This window comes from Opisthorchis viverrini (assembly GCF_000715545.1).
Source record: "Opisthorchis viverrini unplaced genomic scaffold opera_v5_30, whole genome shotgun sequence".
Taxonomy (NCBI): domain Eukaryota; kingdom Metazoa; phylum Platyhelminthes; class Trematoda; order Opisthorchiida; family Opisthorchiidae; genus Opisthorchis; species Opisthorchis viverrini.
The window spans coordinates 123,161-136,204 of record NW_008751686.1 but is presented as its reverse complement, the minus strand read 5'-3'; the positions used below and the strand labels follow the sequence as shown (position 1 = coordinate 136,204).

General features: G+C 47.0%; 2 protein-coding genes across 2 annotated transcripts in view; one reads left to right on the top strand and one right to left on the bottom strand.

The window, feature by feature from the left end:
• The window catches only part of T265_02432 (hypothetical protein), a gene marked incomplete at both ends in the record, with an annotated part of 3,157 nt that extends 2,923 nt beyond the window's left edge, over window positions 1-234 (top strand). The window contains one exon of the mRNA XM_009166681.1: window positions 23-234. Within this exon, the coding sequence (XP_009164945.1) occupies window positions 23-234 (212 nt within the window). The remainder of the gene's footprint in view (window positions 1-22) is intronic.
• T265_13007 (hypothetical protein) overlaps window positions 1-7,562 on the bottom strand; it is a gene marked incomplete at both ends in the record, with an annotated part of 27,837 nt that extends 20,275 nt beyond the window's left edge. The window contains one exon of the mRNA XM_009166741.1: window positions 7,107-7,562. Within this exon, the coding sequence (XP_009165005.1) occupies window positions 7,107-7,560 (454 nt within the window). The remainder of the gene's footprint in view (window positions 1-7,106) is intronic.
• Window positions 7,563-13,044: the final 5,482 nt, after the last annotated feature.

Below are 13,044 nucleotides of genomic sequence, written 5' to 3'. Positions count from 1 at the left end.
TTGTTCTCCGTGCCTCCTTCAGGATGGCGCAAACCGCGAGGTGGACAGCACATGACTTGGCAGAAAGGCGTCAAAGAGATCACGAAGAGTGTGGGTGTTGTTGGTGTTGTGCGCCTTCCAGGATGGGGTCCCCGTGACCCCGTCTGTGCTTGGCTGGAGGCGTTGCAGGAAAGGGCGGCCAATCGATGTCAGTGGCGTTCGTGCTGCCAGTTTCTTTCCAGATTGTCTAATTGAGCCGTTGGAGGTGTAGGCACCTCAGTATGCTTGACATAGACCAGCACTAGGTCCCCTTCTTCACCCACTCTTTTTCTCTTCTCTTCACTGTAGGGCTTTTAATACAATTATATATATATGTGTGTAACTAGACGAAACTTATGATTGTACGGCAGTGAAGCATCAGTGCCAACACTGATGTTGCTGTCTTTGATGATGACGCTGATGAACGTGACATTTTCCATTAAACTCCTCGTGATCTACAAAAATGAAAAGCCGAAAGTTGTGGTAATGGTACTATCCCATTTACTGTATCCCCCCGGAAGGGTGAGTTGAATCCCAAGGTGCTTCTGGATAATTTTGACCTCAGTACCATTGCGGGAAAACCATCAGCTGCTCCGTCGAAGGTCGAGCCAGAGCATGCATTACGACAGCGATGCTGGACAGGCACCATTCACAAGCCAGTAAGGCAATTGCACGTGAAACCCCGACACTGAAGCTACATCAATAAACTTCAGAGGGAGGTGCTGACCGGAATGCCAAACCAAAACCGCCCCACCGTTCGCAGTTAGGCGTTGCTATGGCCCAGAAGCCAAACTTGCATGCGATTGGCCAGGACACCTAGGGCGCTTGTTAGTCCATCGTCAAGCCGAGCTCCGATTGGCAAAAATATGGACCCAACAAGCAGTACTGACAGTGTCTGCCGAATACCGGTTGCCAATGTTGTTCACAGTTTTTTCCACGTTCGTAAGTTGTCCAGACAGATTCAGGGATTGTTTCACAGGATCGAGGCTTTTACCCAAGTTTCCCGGGTCGCTTTTGTTCTCGTCGGTCAGTGACTGTCGTTCACCTGAAAGGCACAAGCGAAAAAAGGGTGTAGCATTGCTTTTTATGTTCTCAGCGCGAGGCAGTATGCTTGCCAGCGCGAGGATTCGCATAAATAAATGTCTCATAGTGCTTTAAACTGGGTTCTAGAAGGAGCATGTACAACAGTCGTAGGAGGGTCATTCCACGCGCCTACTACCCGAAATGAGAAAAAATTTTGTCTAATGAATGTGCGTGCTCTGAGCTTGAAAATTTTCTTACTATGTCCCCGCAGTGTGTTTCTGGGTCAACGGTGAAAAACCTGTTGGTCAAGCTTTGTTCAAACAGGGCATAAGTAAGAATTAGGTCCCTCGGGGAGAGAGATCAAGCATCGCGAGACGGGTTTTGTAGTCAACGGATTTGAGGCCGACAACCATTCTCGTAGCGGTTCGCTGAACACGTTCAATGAGGGTGACGTATTTCATGCGTCCTGAGTAGAAAATTGTTTGGCGTATTCCAGGATTGGTCTGACGTAGGCCCCATAGAGTATTTGGAAGTCCATGCGAGTGATACGGGAGGAGATGCGTCGGATCATCCGTAACGAATAGAATACCTTTTGGGCCGATTTCTCACGGTGCAGTTAGAAGGACTAGTTTGAGAAGACCCAGATGCCCGAATCCTTTTTGGCATCTATCCTCATGATGTTTTCTGGTCCTTTCTCACCATGCATAACAAAGGCATTCGCTGACTCTCCTCTAAATGACATATGGACGCACTTTCCGTCATTCAGAGGAAGGTGCCAGTCCAACGACCACCTGCTTTGCAGCGTCTACTTCCATTTGGAGGGCACTGGCATTGGAACTCCAGGATTTCATGTCGTCCGCACAAAGCAGACATTGACTTGTAAGAGAATCTGAAAGGACTTTGATGTATATCAGTAACAGCAGTTGTCCCAAAACAGAGCTTTGAGGAACTCAACTGGAGACTGGCGCTGGAGAAGATTAGGCCGGGCCTATTTCCATTCGGAATGGTCTGTCTGGTAGGAACGCCTTGACACAGAGTAAAATTCTCCCCCAGATCCCTTGAGACTTGTGTTTGTGGAGCAGCGAGACGTGTGGGACCCAAAAAAATGTTTTTGAACGTCAAAAAATAATGCGTTTATGAGTCCTTCATCCTTGCCTTGGATTAAGCTGTCCCGAGATACGACCATGTTCGGCACGCAAGAACTGTTTGGGAGAAATTCTGTATAAGCTGAAGAAGTCAAGTTGTTGGAAGTAAGGTGATCTAGTGAAGCTTGCTTCAGAATGCGTTCCATCACCTTGCACGGCACGCTAGTGAGGCTTAAAGGCCTATAGCTACCAGGCGGTAGTCGGTCACCAGTTTTGTAGATTGGTGTGACAATCACTTCCTTCCAAGCAGAGGGAAGGCGGCCTTCGTCAAGCGAGTGAAGAAACACCAGGTGTATATTATTTGCCGGTGTGGACGACGTTTCCTTCAGGATCCTTGAATAGACCTCGTTCGGCCCCAACGCTCAGAATGGGTTGATCTTGTGCAAGAGTTGACGAATGTCCCCCACCGTGAAGACCAGGTCGTTTAGAGGCTGTTCGTAGTCACGCCCTGACAAGAGTGGATGTGACGAGGACGCTGGGGCTGAGTATAGACATGCATAGTGTTCTCTGTAAACCTCAGATACCACTGTTGTGTCACTCGTTGGTTCTCCGTTTATCCTTCCCAAGAGAGAACGCGAATGGCTTGTTTCTGCGGCGATGTCTCATGCATTTGAACAAGAAGTTCTTGTTTTTCCGAGTGCGGTCCAGGATGGTGGCTTGTTTACGTATGTTACATTGGCGGATTTCTGATTTACAGTGGTCCCGCATTTTACGAAATGCCAGCTCGTCTTCTGTATCCCCTGTAGTCAAATTTTTGAAAAAGAGTTGGGGCCTTTTCTCCAGAAGTCACCGAATCCTTTTTGGCAGCCTGCGGTTAATAATAATAATGTTTATTCCCAACTTGTGGGTGGCATACCGTCTGGCATGACCATAGTTTCACAGTCAGAATGGAGCATGGCTGGGGGATTTGTGGGGGTGCGGACTGCACAAAAGAGGATAATGTCATTAACAGCGGGGAATATCCGATGATATAGTAATAATAGGTTTCTTTCCCAATTTGATGGGAACAATGGGCATGAGGTCCGACTTGTTCAAGTGCACCCTTCCTTCCTAGATTGTCCTAGTATCGTCCTTCTCACTAACAACCCCCAGGAATTTACACCCCCCTGACGTTACGAGTTTCGTTTACCCTCACCACACCGCCTCTTAGCCCACATGCAGTAAACTGTCCTGTCTCAGGTAGTATAGTTATATTGGCAATCTTAGCTTGACTCTGATGACTACACTACTGAGTACAGATTCATCCTTATCCTGTCTTGTTTAATCACCTGATGTCCTTCCATAACTGTGGTAGACGTTCATTTTTTCCCTATTAAAGGACTATATCCTGTCTGATAACCCCTATAACTCTCCAGACCTTATTGATCTCATCTCATTTCATCTTCTCCCCAAGCTTCGACCCGTGGTAATGCGCGCTATGGACTATCTGTTTGGCTGTTGTCAACTCCACCCGATTCGTGCATCACGAAGGAAGGGATCCCCACCTGAAAATAAAAGGGAAAATAACAACAACAAGACTGCATATCTCAGCCTTACAACCTAATTCACGACGTCCATCACGGGGCTGTCCAGAAACCGAAGTACTTCAGTGCAGTGATGGTACGGCGCTGGAATACCCGGTTTGATAGCATACCCGCAATTGTTCCCCTCTTAATTTTGTCCAGGCCCTCTCGCTCACTGGTTCCCATACCGACAACCACAATCAACCTTCATTTGTCCCCGGCCACCACCGGAAGGCGTTCATTTCAATCTGCCGAACCTTCTGCCAGATGCAAAGATCTCGACGGCTTTTATTCGTACTCCTCACCGAATGAGTCAATTATTGCTCAGCTTGCGTGAACTCGTTTCCCAAGAAACTTTTACACTCGACCCTGCTTCATCTGCAACACTAGTGAGTCGCTTCACTGCACACTGTACTTCTGCGTTTCCTGCTACCGTTTGTCCGTAATACATTTTTACCCCACTACACCACCCCCACATACCTTTCCGTGGCCATCCGCCATAGCCCAAGGCCATGAAGCCCTAGTGACGGTTCCGGACTTTAGTTCAAACCGGCCTGCCATGTCGTGGCAGCTCTGCTGCATCTCCATATCCATTATTCCGGCCCTACACTTCTTGTAGTTTGAATATTTTTGCTTTTCTCACGTTCCAGTCTGGAAGCTCTTTGTTATGCCCTCACTTGTATTGTTTTCTTTGCCCGCCACTTTTAAACCTCAGCGATCAGATCTTGAGCCATCTGATATGCTCTCCATAGGACATAAAGAGACCTTGTAATTTTGGATTCCTACCCATGCCACCTCAGGTGTGATAAACTCTACTCCATTATTGCTTACTGTTTACGTCACTTTCCCTTTTCCCATTAATCACAAACCCCACTAGTCATGCCTTTATTCTGACTGTAATACTGTGATCATGCCCGACGGTATGCTACCCACTAGTTGGGAATAAATATTGTTATTATTATTAAAAGCGGAAACCATTGATGGCCATGAGTGGCCTTAGACGGCTAGGTAATAGGCCGGAGTCACAACGAGCAAAAGTGGAGATGGAATTGGTGTGGGACATCAGGAAGTCAGCGGTATTCGACGTTCGAGGGGATGTAACGACGGAACACGTCAGTTCTGTAATGTGCAGGTATAGGATGTGGTATTACGGAATCCACACGGCACACACAGCACACATTCTCACAGGTCGGGTGACAGAAAAGAACACCGGAACGTGGCAACAACACACGTGTATTAAACCGAAACCGGAAGACGGGGGCACAAAGTCAGATCAATTTCAATCAGAAGGGTGTACAGGAGGATTACTCTTTCCTGCACGGGGCTCGTGGTGGATCGTCCGTGGTACATGCAATAGGGGAGGAGACACTTATAAGGTCGTATGATAGACGTGCAAACCGATACAGTCAAGTTTCAACTGCGTTACACTGCCCCCTTCCGAGCCTGAGCACTGTCCTCAGTGCCCGAGGAGTGCTTATAACAATGAGAATTCAAATTGGGAGCACATGTCAGGTTTTGTCGCAAAAATGTGGTGCCATCTGAAAGTAAGCAGATTCACTGTTTGCACTACTGTAGGGAAGTCAGGTGCAGGGGATAGGTTGGATGGGATCAAGTTGCTAATACATAGGGTGACCCGAACACCGTATACGGATTTGAACTTTTGGTGGAGGCAAGCCGAACTTGCAGCAGAAAACCGTGCCAGCTACATTCGAGCAAAAATTCACCGGGTACGGAAGAGCTCATCCCAGAGACGGGGCCGGGTGTAACGTTTACTTGTAGTTGTGACTGCGGGCTTGAGTGGGCAAGGGGTTGCGGTCGAGATGCTGGAGAAAATAGTTGAGGGAGCGTCATCTCACTGGGTATGAGAGTGCCATGCCATCATCGCACTGACATGCTTCGGTTTAGGGACAGCCCCGTAACGGTCGTCAAGTGTCAGAGAAGGAATACGCAGCCCCGTGGCAGCTGGTTCTGGGTGAGACGGAGATTGACACGGAGTTTCAGGCGGATGCAGGCTCAAGGATAATTTCCCTTTTTGTTTGAGGACCGTGTGAATGTATCCCGGACGCTAGCCAGTTTGGGTGAATAACAGTTCTCAAGGGCGTTTCGACAACTGTAGTTGAATACGTTTGCCGATCTAGAAGCCAAGTACTAATTGGGCCAGTGTAAGTGCCTAGCTTTAGGAAGGTGAAAACTTTGTCATCCAGGTAGCTAGCACGGAGGCCAGCTGTTGGACTAGTTGAGAAAGTACGGTATGATTTTGCTCACCAAAGCGTCATGACATCGGATTCTTGTTGTGCAGAAAGAGGGATTAATTTGAGTAGTGACAGTGGACAAGTAGCAACTTCACAGATAAATGATAAGAATCGTAGCTTAACTGAGGTCTACTACGTCAACCTGACAGGAAAGCAAGATTAAGGATCACCAGTCACCGAGTCACTGCTGTCAACTCCAGGTTCATGGCAAAAAACAGCCATTAAGTGCTAGCTGTGACCACATGTAATCAGGAAATCATAAGTTACTAGCATTTTGTGCATATGATCGCTCTAGAAAACAAGAGGGAAGAACGTGTGTGTTACGTTTGGATGATGAATTGGACTAGAGATGGTGTGACTCCGCTAAGAAAAAAGTTCACCCGGCTGCGCGCTGGGTTTTTGGGACGAACATCACGCCAGTTTCGTGAACTTTCTGGCCAATTTAGGAAGGATTTTTTTCCACTGGAGCTGGTCCCAGTGTAACTTGTTCAAGAAAGATGCGCATTCCTGAGAGGTCTGCACGGCAAATGTCTCGAAACCACGTTTGTGGTACGGGATTTCGGGCCCGATAGCAGATGAAGCCAAAGGCCAGCACACAGTGGTCGCTATGTCCAAGTGGAGCGTTAATTGTTGCCTGATCAACTAAATGTCCTTCGTTGGTGATGAACAAGTCCAGGAGGGATGGTAGTTGGCCTTCGCGGTATCTGGTGGGTGCAACGACATTTTGGGTCCAAGCGCTCTGCTGAACGACTTCAATCAGCGCCGCCACAAAGAGTCTGCTTGAGTGTTTTGGCGCGGTTTGACCGGAAAAGTGTCTCTGTGGGGCCCTGAGCGCTGGGTGGCGGCACAAAGAAGTAATGATTTTGGTGGCGATCCCGAGAGGCTCGTTTTCGCGGAGGACTGCACCCTGAAGCCAGCCAGCAGTTTTCTAATCTGGCGAATCTTATGTTGCTTGTTTGGTCGCATTCGCTTTTCTTTCACGTTTATGTGGACGCCCGATCCCCCGGTGATCAGCGTGGCCGACTTGATGTACGATTGATTTTTTGGTTAGCTGTAGTCACGTTTATGTCTTTGGTTGTCCTGGGCGACGGTCGTGTCCACAAGCAGAGAGGACGCTTTTAACGGAGTGGAGTTGGATATTGGCTTGGCTTCTTGTCCCCGCACACCTGGCTCAGTCCAATTCAGACTCTGTGGCTTTGTTGAGGAGTGCTTGCCTGCAGCTGTGTCGTCTGTTACGGGGACAAGCGTTGGTAGCTCCACGTACCTTGGGCGCTGCTTGCATGTGGGGTTTGCCTCCCCCCGGGCATCCGAGCCTTTGGTGGGCGCGAGGCCTGTGGTGGTCGGGTAAAAACTGCTGTCAGGTGACGCAGCTTGTTTCGTCGGCCTACTGTCGGGAGCATAGGGGGCTATGACCACAATCCGTTTGGTCATGAGTTTGGGGTCGGCTGAACTGGCGCCCGTCGGAAGCCTGTTTCGTGCCTCCACCCCTGACCTGTTTTGACCGAGCTTTCGCGCTTCTAGAGGGCGATCCTCAGACAGATGCCTGATACTTGGGTTGGCCTTTTGAATACTGTCAGCCCGCTCCAAGATCTTCTGTACGGCACATGGGAAGGAGAGGGTGACTAGAATCCCAAGAGTTCGCTTTCTTTCCTGCTGACGTAACCATTCTGCGTGGACCGATTGATCAGGCCTGGTGAGGACACTGCTAAGGATCGATGGTGCCAGCTTCGCTGGCGTGATTTTTCCGGATTGTCAATATGTTCTCCCTTGAGCGCCTGTCCGCTAGAGACGTGGCGGTCTTTTTAGCAGCGTCAGAGTGTTATATGACTTTCCTCTCAGCCAGAGGACCCGGTTGTGGATAGCGCGTGGTACTCATCCAGCGAAGAAATTTCCTTATCAACTTTCGTTCAAGTCGCTGCATTCTTCATGTCTGAATCCTCTAAGGCCTCAGAAAGATGCCCAAATTTTGCGTCGCGTATTCCGATGAAAGCGGAATACTCACATCGGTCCTTCTGATTCTGTAGCGGGGTTGAGTACCGTTTTGGGGGGCTCTCCCCTTGGCTGTGGTATGCATTGTACCCTTGACGTGGAGGCAACTGGTGCAGACAAACGGGTCAGGATAATTAGCTAGTCGGTTTATCTGGTCGTCCAGTAAATCCATGCATTTGAAGTGCCACCAGGCCTTGCAGGTGTGGCATTGCATACCGCGTTTGACGTTCAACCAGCGGCCATTTTGCCCACATCTGTTGTGGTCCATCGATGGCTGCAGAGGATAATCGGCATAGATTGCTGTAATGTTTAAGACTGGATGCAAAATAGGAAATGTGCGCAAAATAACAAATGTTATCTCGCAAATGTTTTGTTAGAATAATACAATTGAACAATTACTCGTGTGCACTCCGTGAAGAGGTTGAATAACGGAAAGATTCTTCCGCAAATTTGCACGAGGGAAAAACGAAACCGATTTTGAAGGTACCGCGCCAAGGCTCAGGTCCAGATGCTAAACCAGATGCTAAAGCTGGTTTTTTTGAAGACTGAACCTTACAATAAATATGATAAAGACGAGCACCCTTTGTTGCTTGAAAGCCGGCCGTAACACGGAAACGAACGAGGACATAATCCGATCCTCATACGTTTTCCGGAAGGAGGAGTCTTTAAAACAAAATCGCCATCGACAACGATCGATAAGCGGTCAGATTGCTTGATTGATTGCGGTTTTGAGGCACCGGATGACGCGAAAAAGGGATTTGTGCTGCGGGAAAATGGACGGTGACCAGCGTGATGTTGAATTCGATTTGAATTATGGGCTATTGGAACTTCCGCACTGGATATTCTGCCTGTGCGCCTCTCATCCTTGTCTATCCTTTTCGTTTGGGTATTGAAATCGCCAACCAGGACGGTGGTGTTAACGTAATGAGTGCTTACCGCCTCAGAGATGCAGCTAGTGAAACAGTGGAAATTTTACCACCTAACCTCGCAGTGGCCGGGCTTCTGATCACGATCGCAGTTCGTAGCGCCAGAGTTGTAGACTTGAGGCCTAATATGTAAGCTGATTTCTCACCCGCCCGAAGAGTGTTGAAGTTCGATAAATTCTATCCTTGATCCGGATGGATGTACTCTAGACAGACCATGAAAATGATGCAGCTATCAAGGTAGACACATCTGACCACTTCTCAGCCGGTTCCTAGACAGGCGTGAGCTTCTGGTTTGCTCCTACCCAGCCATGCGACGCTCTACATTTTTCAGTTTTGGGGCCAGGCATAGTTGCGTAGATTATTTATGTACTTAACGTTGCCATAGCATAACATCAAAGAATGTATGTGTCGTCTACTTGCCCGATGTCTGTTTCTCCCAGGTCCGTTCAACTGCCGGATGTCAGACAGAACATTTCAACTACCTAATTAGAACTAAATAGGTCTCACCTCCGAAAGTAATACAGTGCGACGAATTATAGGTCACCAAGTGGAACAGCCAGCGTGCACAGCGTGAACCTGGCGAAAGTGGGAAGCTGAAAAAGAGGGAGATGTCTTAAAAATTCGTAATGCTGAAAGACTATTTCAGTTGGTTCATGCATCTCCCTTGCTTTGCCGGTGGGCAAAAAACTCGAGGATCAAAAAAGACGCAGCCATCTTTATTGACGGGTACCAATTCGCGCGGCCAGTTGCTGACAGGCAGAAATAGCGCGTTGAACTCGGAACACTTTACGGCCCCGTGCGTTTATGGCAACATATGTTATCTTGAGCTCTTCCGCGCTTCCTGTCCGGAAGACCCCTGTAGACGTTGTTCGAGTATGGGAGACGAAGTGCAAAATCAACGCTCATCTATTTGTATTTATTTAGGACAAGATGAGGGTACCAGAATGATGGAGAGAACCGTTTGCATCATCCATTACTGAAAGAGGGTGCTTGACAAATGCGGTCGACACATCAGTACCAGCTTGATCATAATCAAATCGAGACAGTTGGCATCCAGATTGCTTGAATGAACGTCTGGATGTGTAGATACATCGGAATAATTGTCTCAAGCTATCACTGCGTCCACTCCGGATTGGCTTTCATTCGTTCCATCAAAATTAGGCTTTCAAATAAATCGTGTTTTACGGCTGCGAGGCACCAATTTTAAACATTGATTTATACTCTTGACGATGTTGACAGTGATGATGCAGCGTGAATATTACCGAATCGAAAGGCACATTTGTTTCAGTTCGCAGTTCGAGTTGTCTTTTGTGGCGCTGAAAATCGGCTTGTGCACGCAAACGGGGCGGGACGTCCCCAGACCTTTGAAAACCGTTGCCTGCAAATCTGCGAGGACGAAGTGTGAAGGCGGTTATTTTATGTGCAACGAAAACCTTGGTCGAATATTATCTTCACTTCTGAAGGCTGCAAAGAATAGACCTTTAGCCTACCAGCAGAAGCGTCGTCTATCGAAAATGGTGCTTGTCCCCCCACACCATTCAAGTTAAAAGAGGTTATCAGTACGTGGCCTCGATTATAGGTATGACGGGACCAAGAGATGCAGAGACCTAATGGGAATTATCAATGCGATTCACCTTCCAGGGGCCGCGTCACCCCTAGTTAGGATGGTTGAAAAGGCCGCTCATTGACATAAATTGCGTTATGCTTGTAAGGTTTTCTCCAAGATGCTTGAAATTTATGTCTTGATGTGTGGGCCTAGTGAAACGACGGTGGCAGGAGGGAACATTAAGTTTTATCCTTTTTCTACTCAGCAATACGTCTAAACAAATTACGTTTGTACGGCAAGTAAGTATCACTCTTCACTCGTGATGCCGATGCCAATGACCAGCAAGCGTCCTGGAACTGCTAGAGGTTAGAATGAAACTTCACCGGATTTCATCAGCGATTAATTTGGAAGAAGTATCTTAGAGACTTATTTTACAGAAATAAAAGGTTCTCGATATTGTTTGAACGTGGAAAAGAGAGAATAAGTTTCAGCGGCTTCGCCACCCGAAACTAATTCAATTTACGTTGCTGTCACCTTATCACCTGTTATTCGATCTACTGGCTTCTTCGATTGATCAAGACACTTAATACACGTAAGGTACATCTCTCCCGTTTCCGACGACGGTAGAGCTGTGGCGCCCTTCATGCTAGTTGATACAAATAATTGAATATCTCTAATTGTTTGACATTTTTGGAGGAATATTATCTCTATGAGGAAGAAAAATTAAACTTTACGCAACCAGACGACTGCAGTCATACGTTCAAGTGCAGACCGTCTTGAGTCACGTGACTCGTAGTAGCACGTGGTGTAGCAAACTTTCATTCCGTTCAGTAAAAGGCCAAGAAACAACGATAGCCGAGTTGCAGCTGAGTTTGGCACCACTGGGATTAGTTTATTTAAACGAAAATCAGAAACGGACCTACAGGCTACCATAGAGTTAGATTTACAGCTTTTTTATGAAGAATAGAAGCCATGTACGACAACGTTGCTCAGAAAAACCGTCATGGCGCCAAGGATAGATTTAAGTTAATAATGAGGTATAATTTTGTGTTTTGAAACTAACATAACTGTGTCAAAATCGTACATCTGATTTTTTTATCTACGAATCTTCATGCGGACGGTGGTTANTTGAAACTAACATAACTGTGTCAAAATCGTACATCTGATTTTTTTATCTACGAATCTTCATGCGGCACGGTGGTTATCTTATTAGACGCTCATTTATTCGCGCTGGGGTGCATGCTACCCCATGCCAACAACCTAAAGAGCAGTGATACACCTTCTTTCATTTGTGCCTTCTAGGTGAACGACAACCACTGGACGGCAAGAACAAAACGGACCCGGGCGTTTTTGGCGACAGTTTCGATCCAAGATATCAATCCGTGGATCCGTGAATGTCATCCCCGTTACATCCCATGGTTCCGACGTTGCCAGAGGACAAATTGACAACGTTCCGTTCAACCGCATGCCGTCCTCCTAAAAATTCTACCAAATTCATGCTCAGCCTCACTTTGCTGTATGTTCGCGCCTTATTTTCTTCCATTCACTGCCCTACCTACAGTGCTAAGCATACCTCGATCGACCCTGAACCCACGCCTAACCAACCCCATTTCATGAACCTCCATTCCTGTCCCAGAATACTTCTAGGACGAAGCAATACCGCGGTTGACCTTAAGGAATGATTGGCTCAGCAATTTCAATAACATACAAAAAATTGCAAAACAGCTATTTCCGAAAGTCTACCCCTGGACTTAGCTCCCCTGAGTTTCATCACACGTCCCAGGAAAAATAATAAACACTGCCCAATGTAAAGGTCAGCACTCTCGTGAAGTGTGCGTGGCGCAGAAACCTCGACGCATTTTGCTATGTTACGGCTGCGCAGTCCCGAGGTCACCCCATCATCTGAACATACGACGTCATTATGCACCTCAACACTTTCTCTGATCTCTCTCCAAAAACTGCCAACTCCTGGATTAACAACAGTTTGATTTTCGGACTATTTTATCTGAGCTTTATGTATGATTATGCATTTTAACTTTCAAGATTCATGTCTAGAGAAAACAGTTGTTTATCCCCGTGCAAAAGATCAATAGAAACACGGTTCGCGAAAGCTGGTTTTGTTTTATTCAGGCGGTTGTATTCCAGAAGGACAACATATACATTTCTAAGGACTGTCCTCTTTAGTTGGGTTCGGCAACCACACATCGTGAGGCCCCATAACAGCGTCGCGTACACGTGTGGTTTCGCAGCATTTGTGTATATGAGGCAATATATACGATCACGAAAATGGCAGTTAGCTTAAAGAGCTCCGTTTGACATTGAGTGATAAATTTTTTTGTCCGATATGACATGTTTCATCTCAGGGGCTCATTTTTGTACCCGTAGATATATGAAAACTCTGCTATATTTACTGAATAGATTTGGATATATGAGAATGTGGATCATCCACAGAGATCATCCACAGACTTGCGTCATTATAGAAAGATTCCTTATTGTTATATTGCAAGCAATGCGACCACAACAAAAGCAGTGTTGACCGGAAGTTCGCCAAACAAAATCATGTGATTTGTTACGTCCAACGAATATAACGCGTTCAAAACTTATTCAAATGTTCATCTGCTTGTAGCTTGCGCTGGATATTCT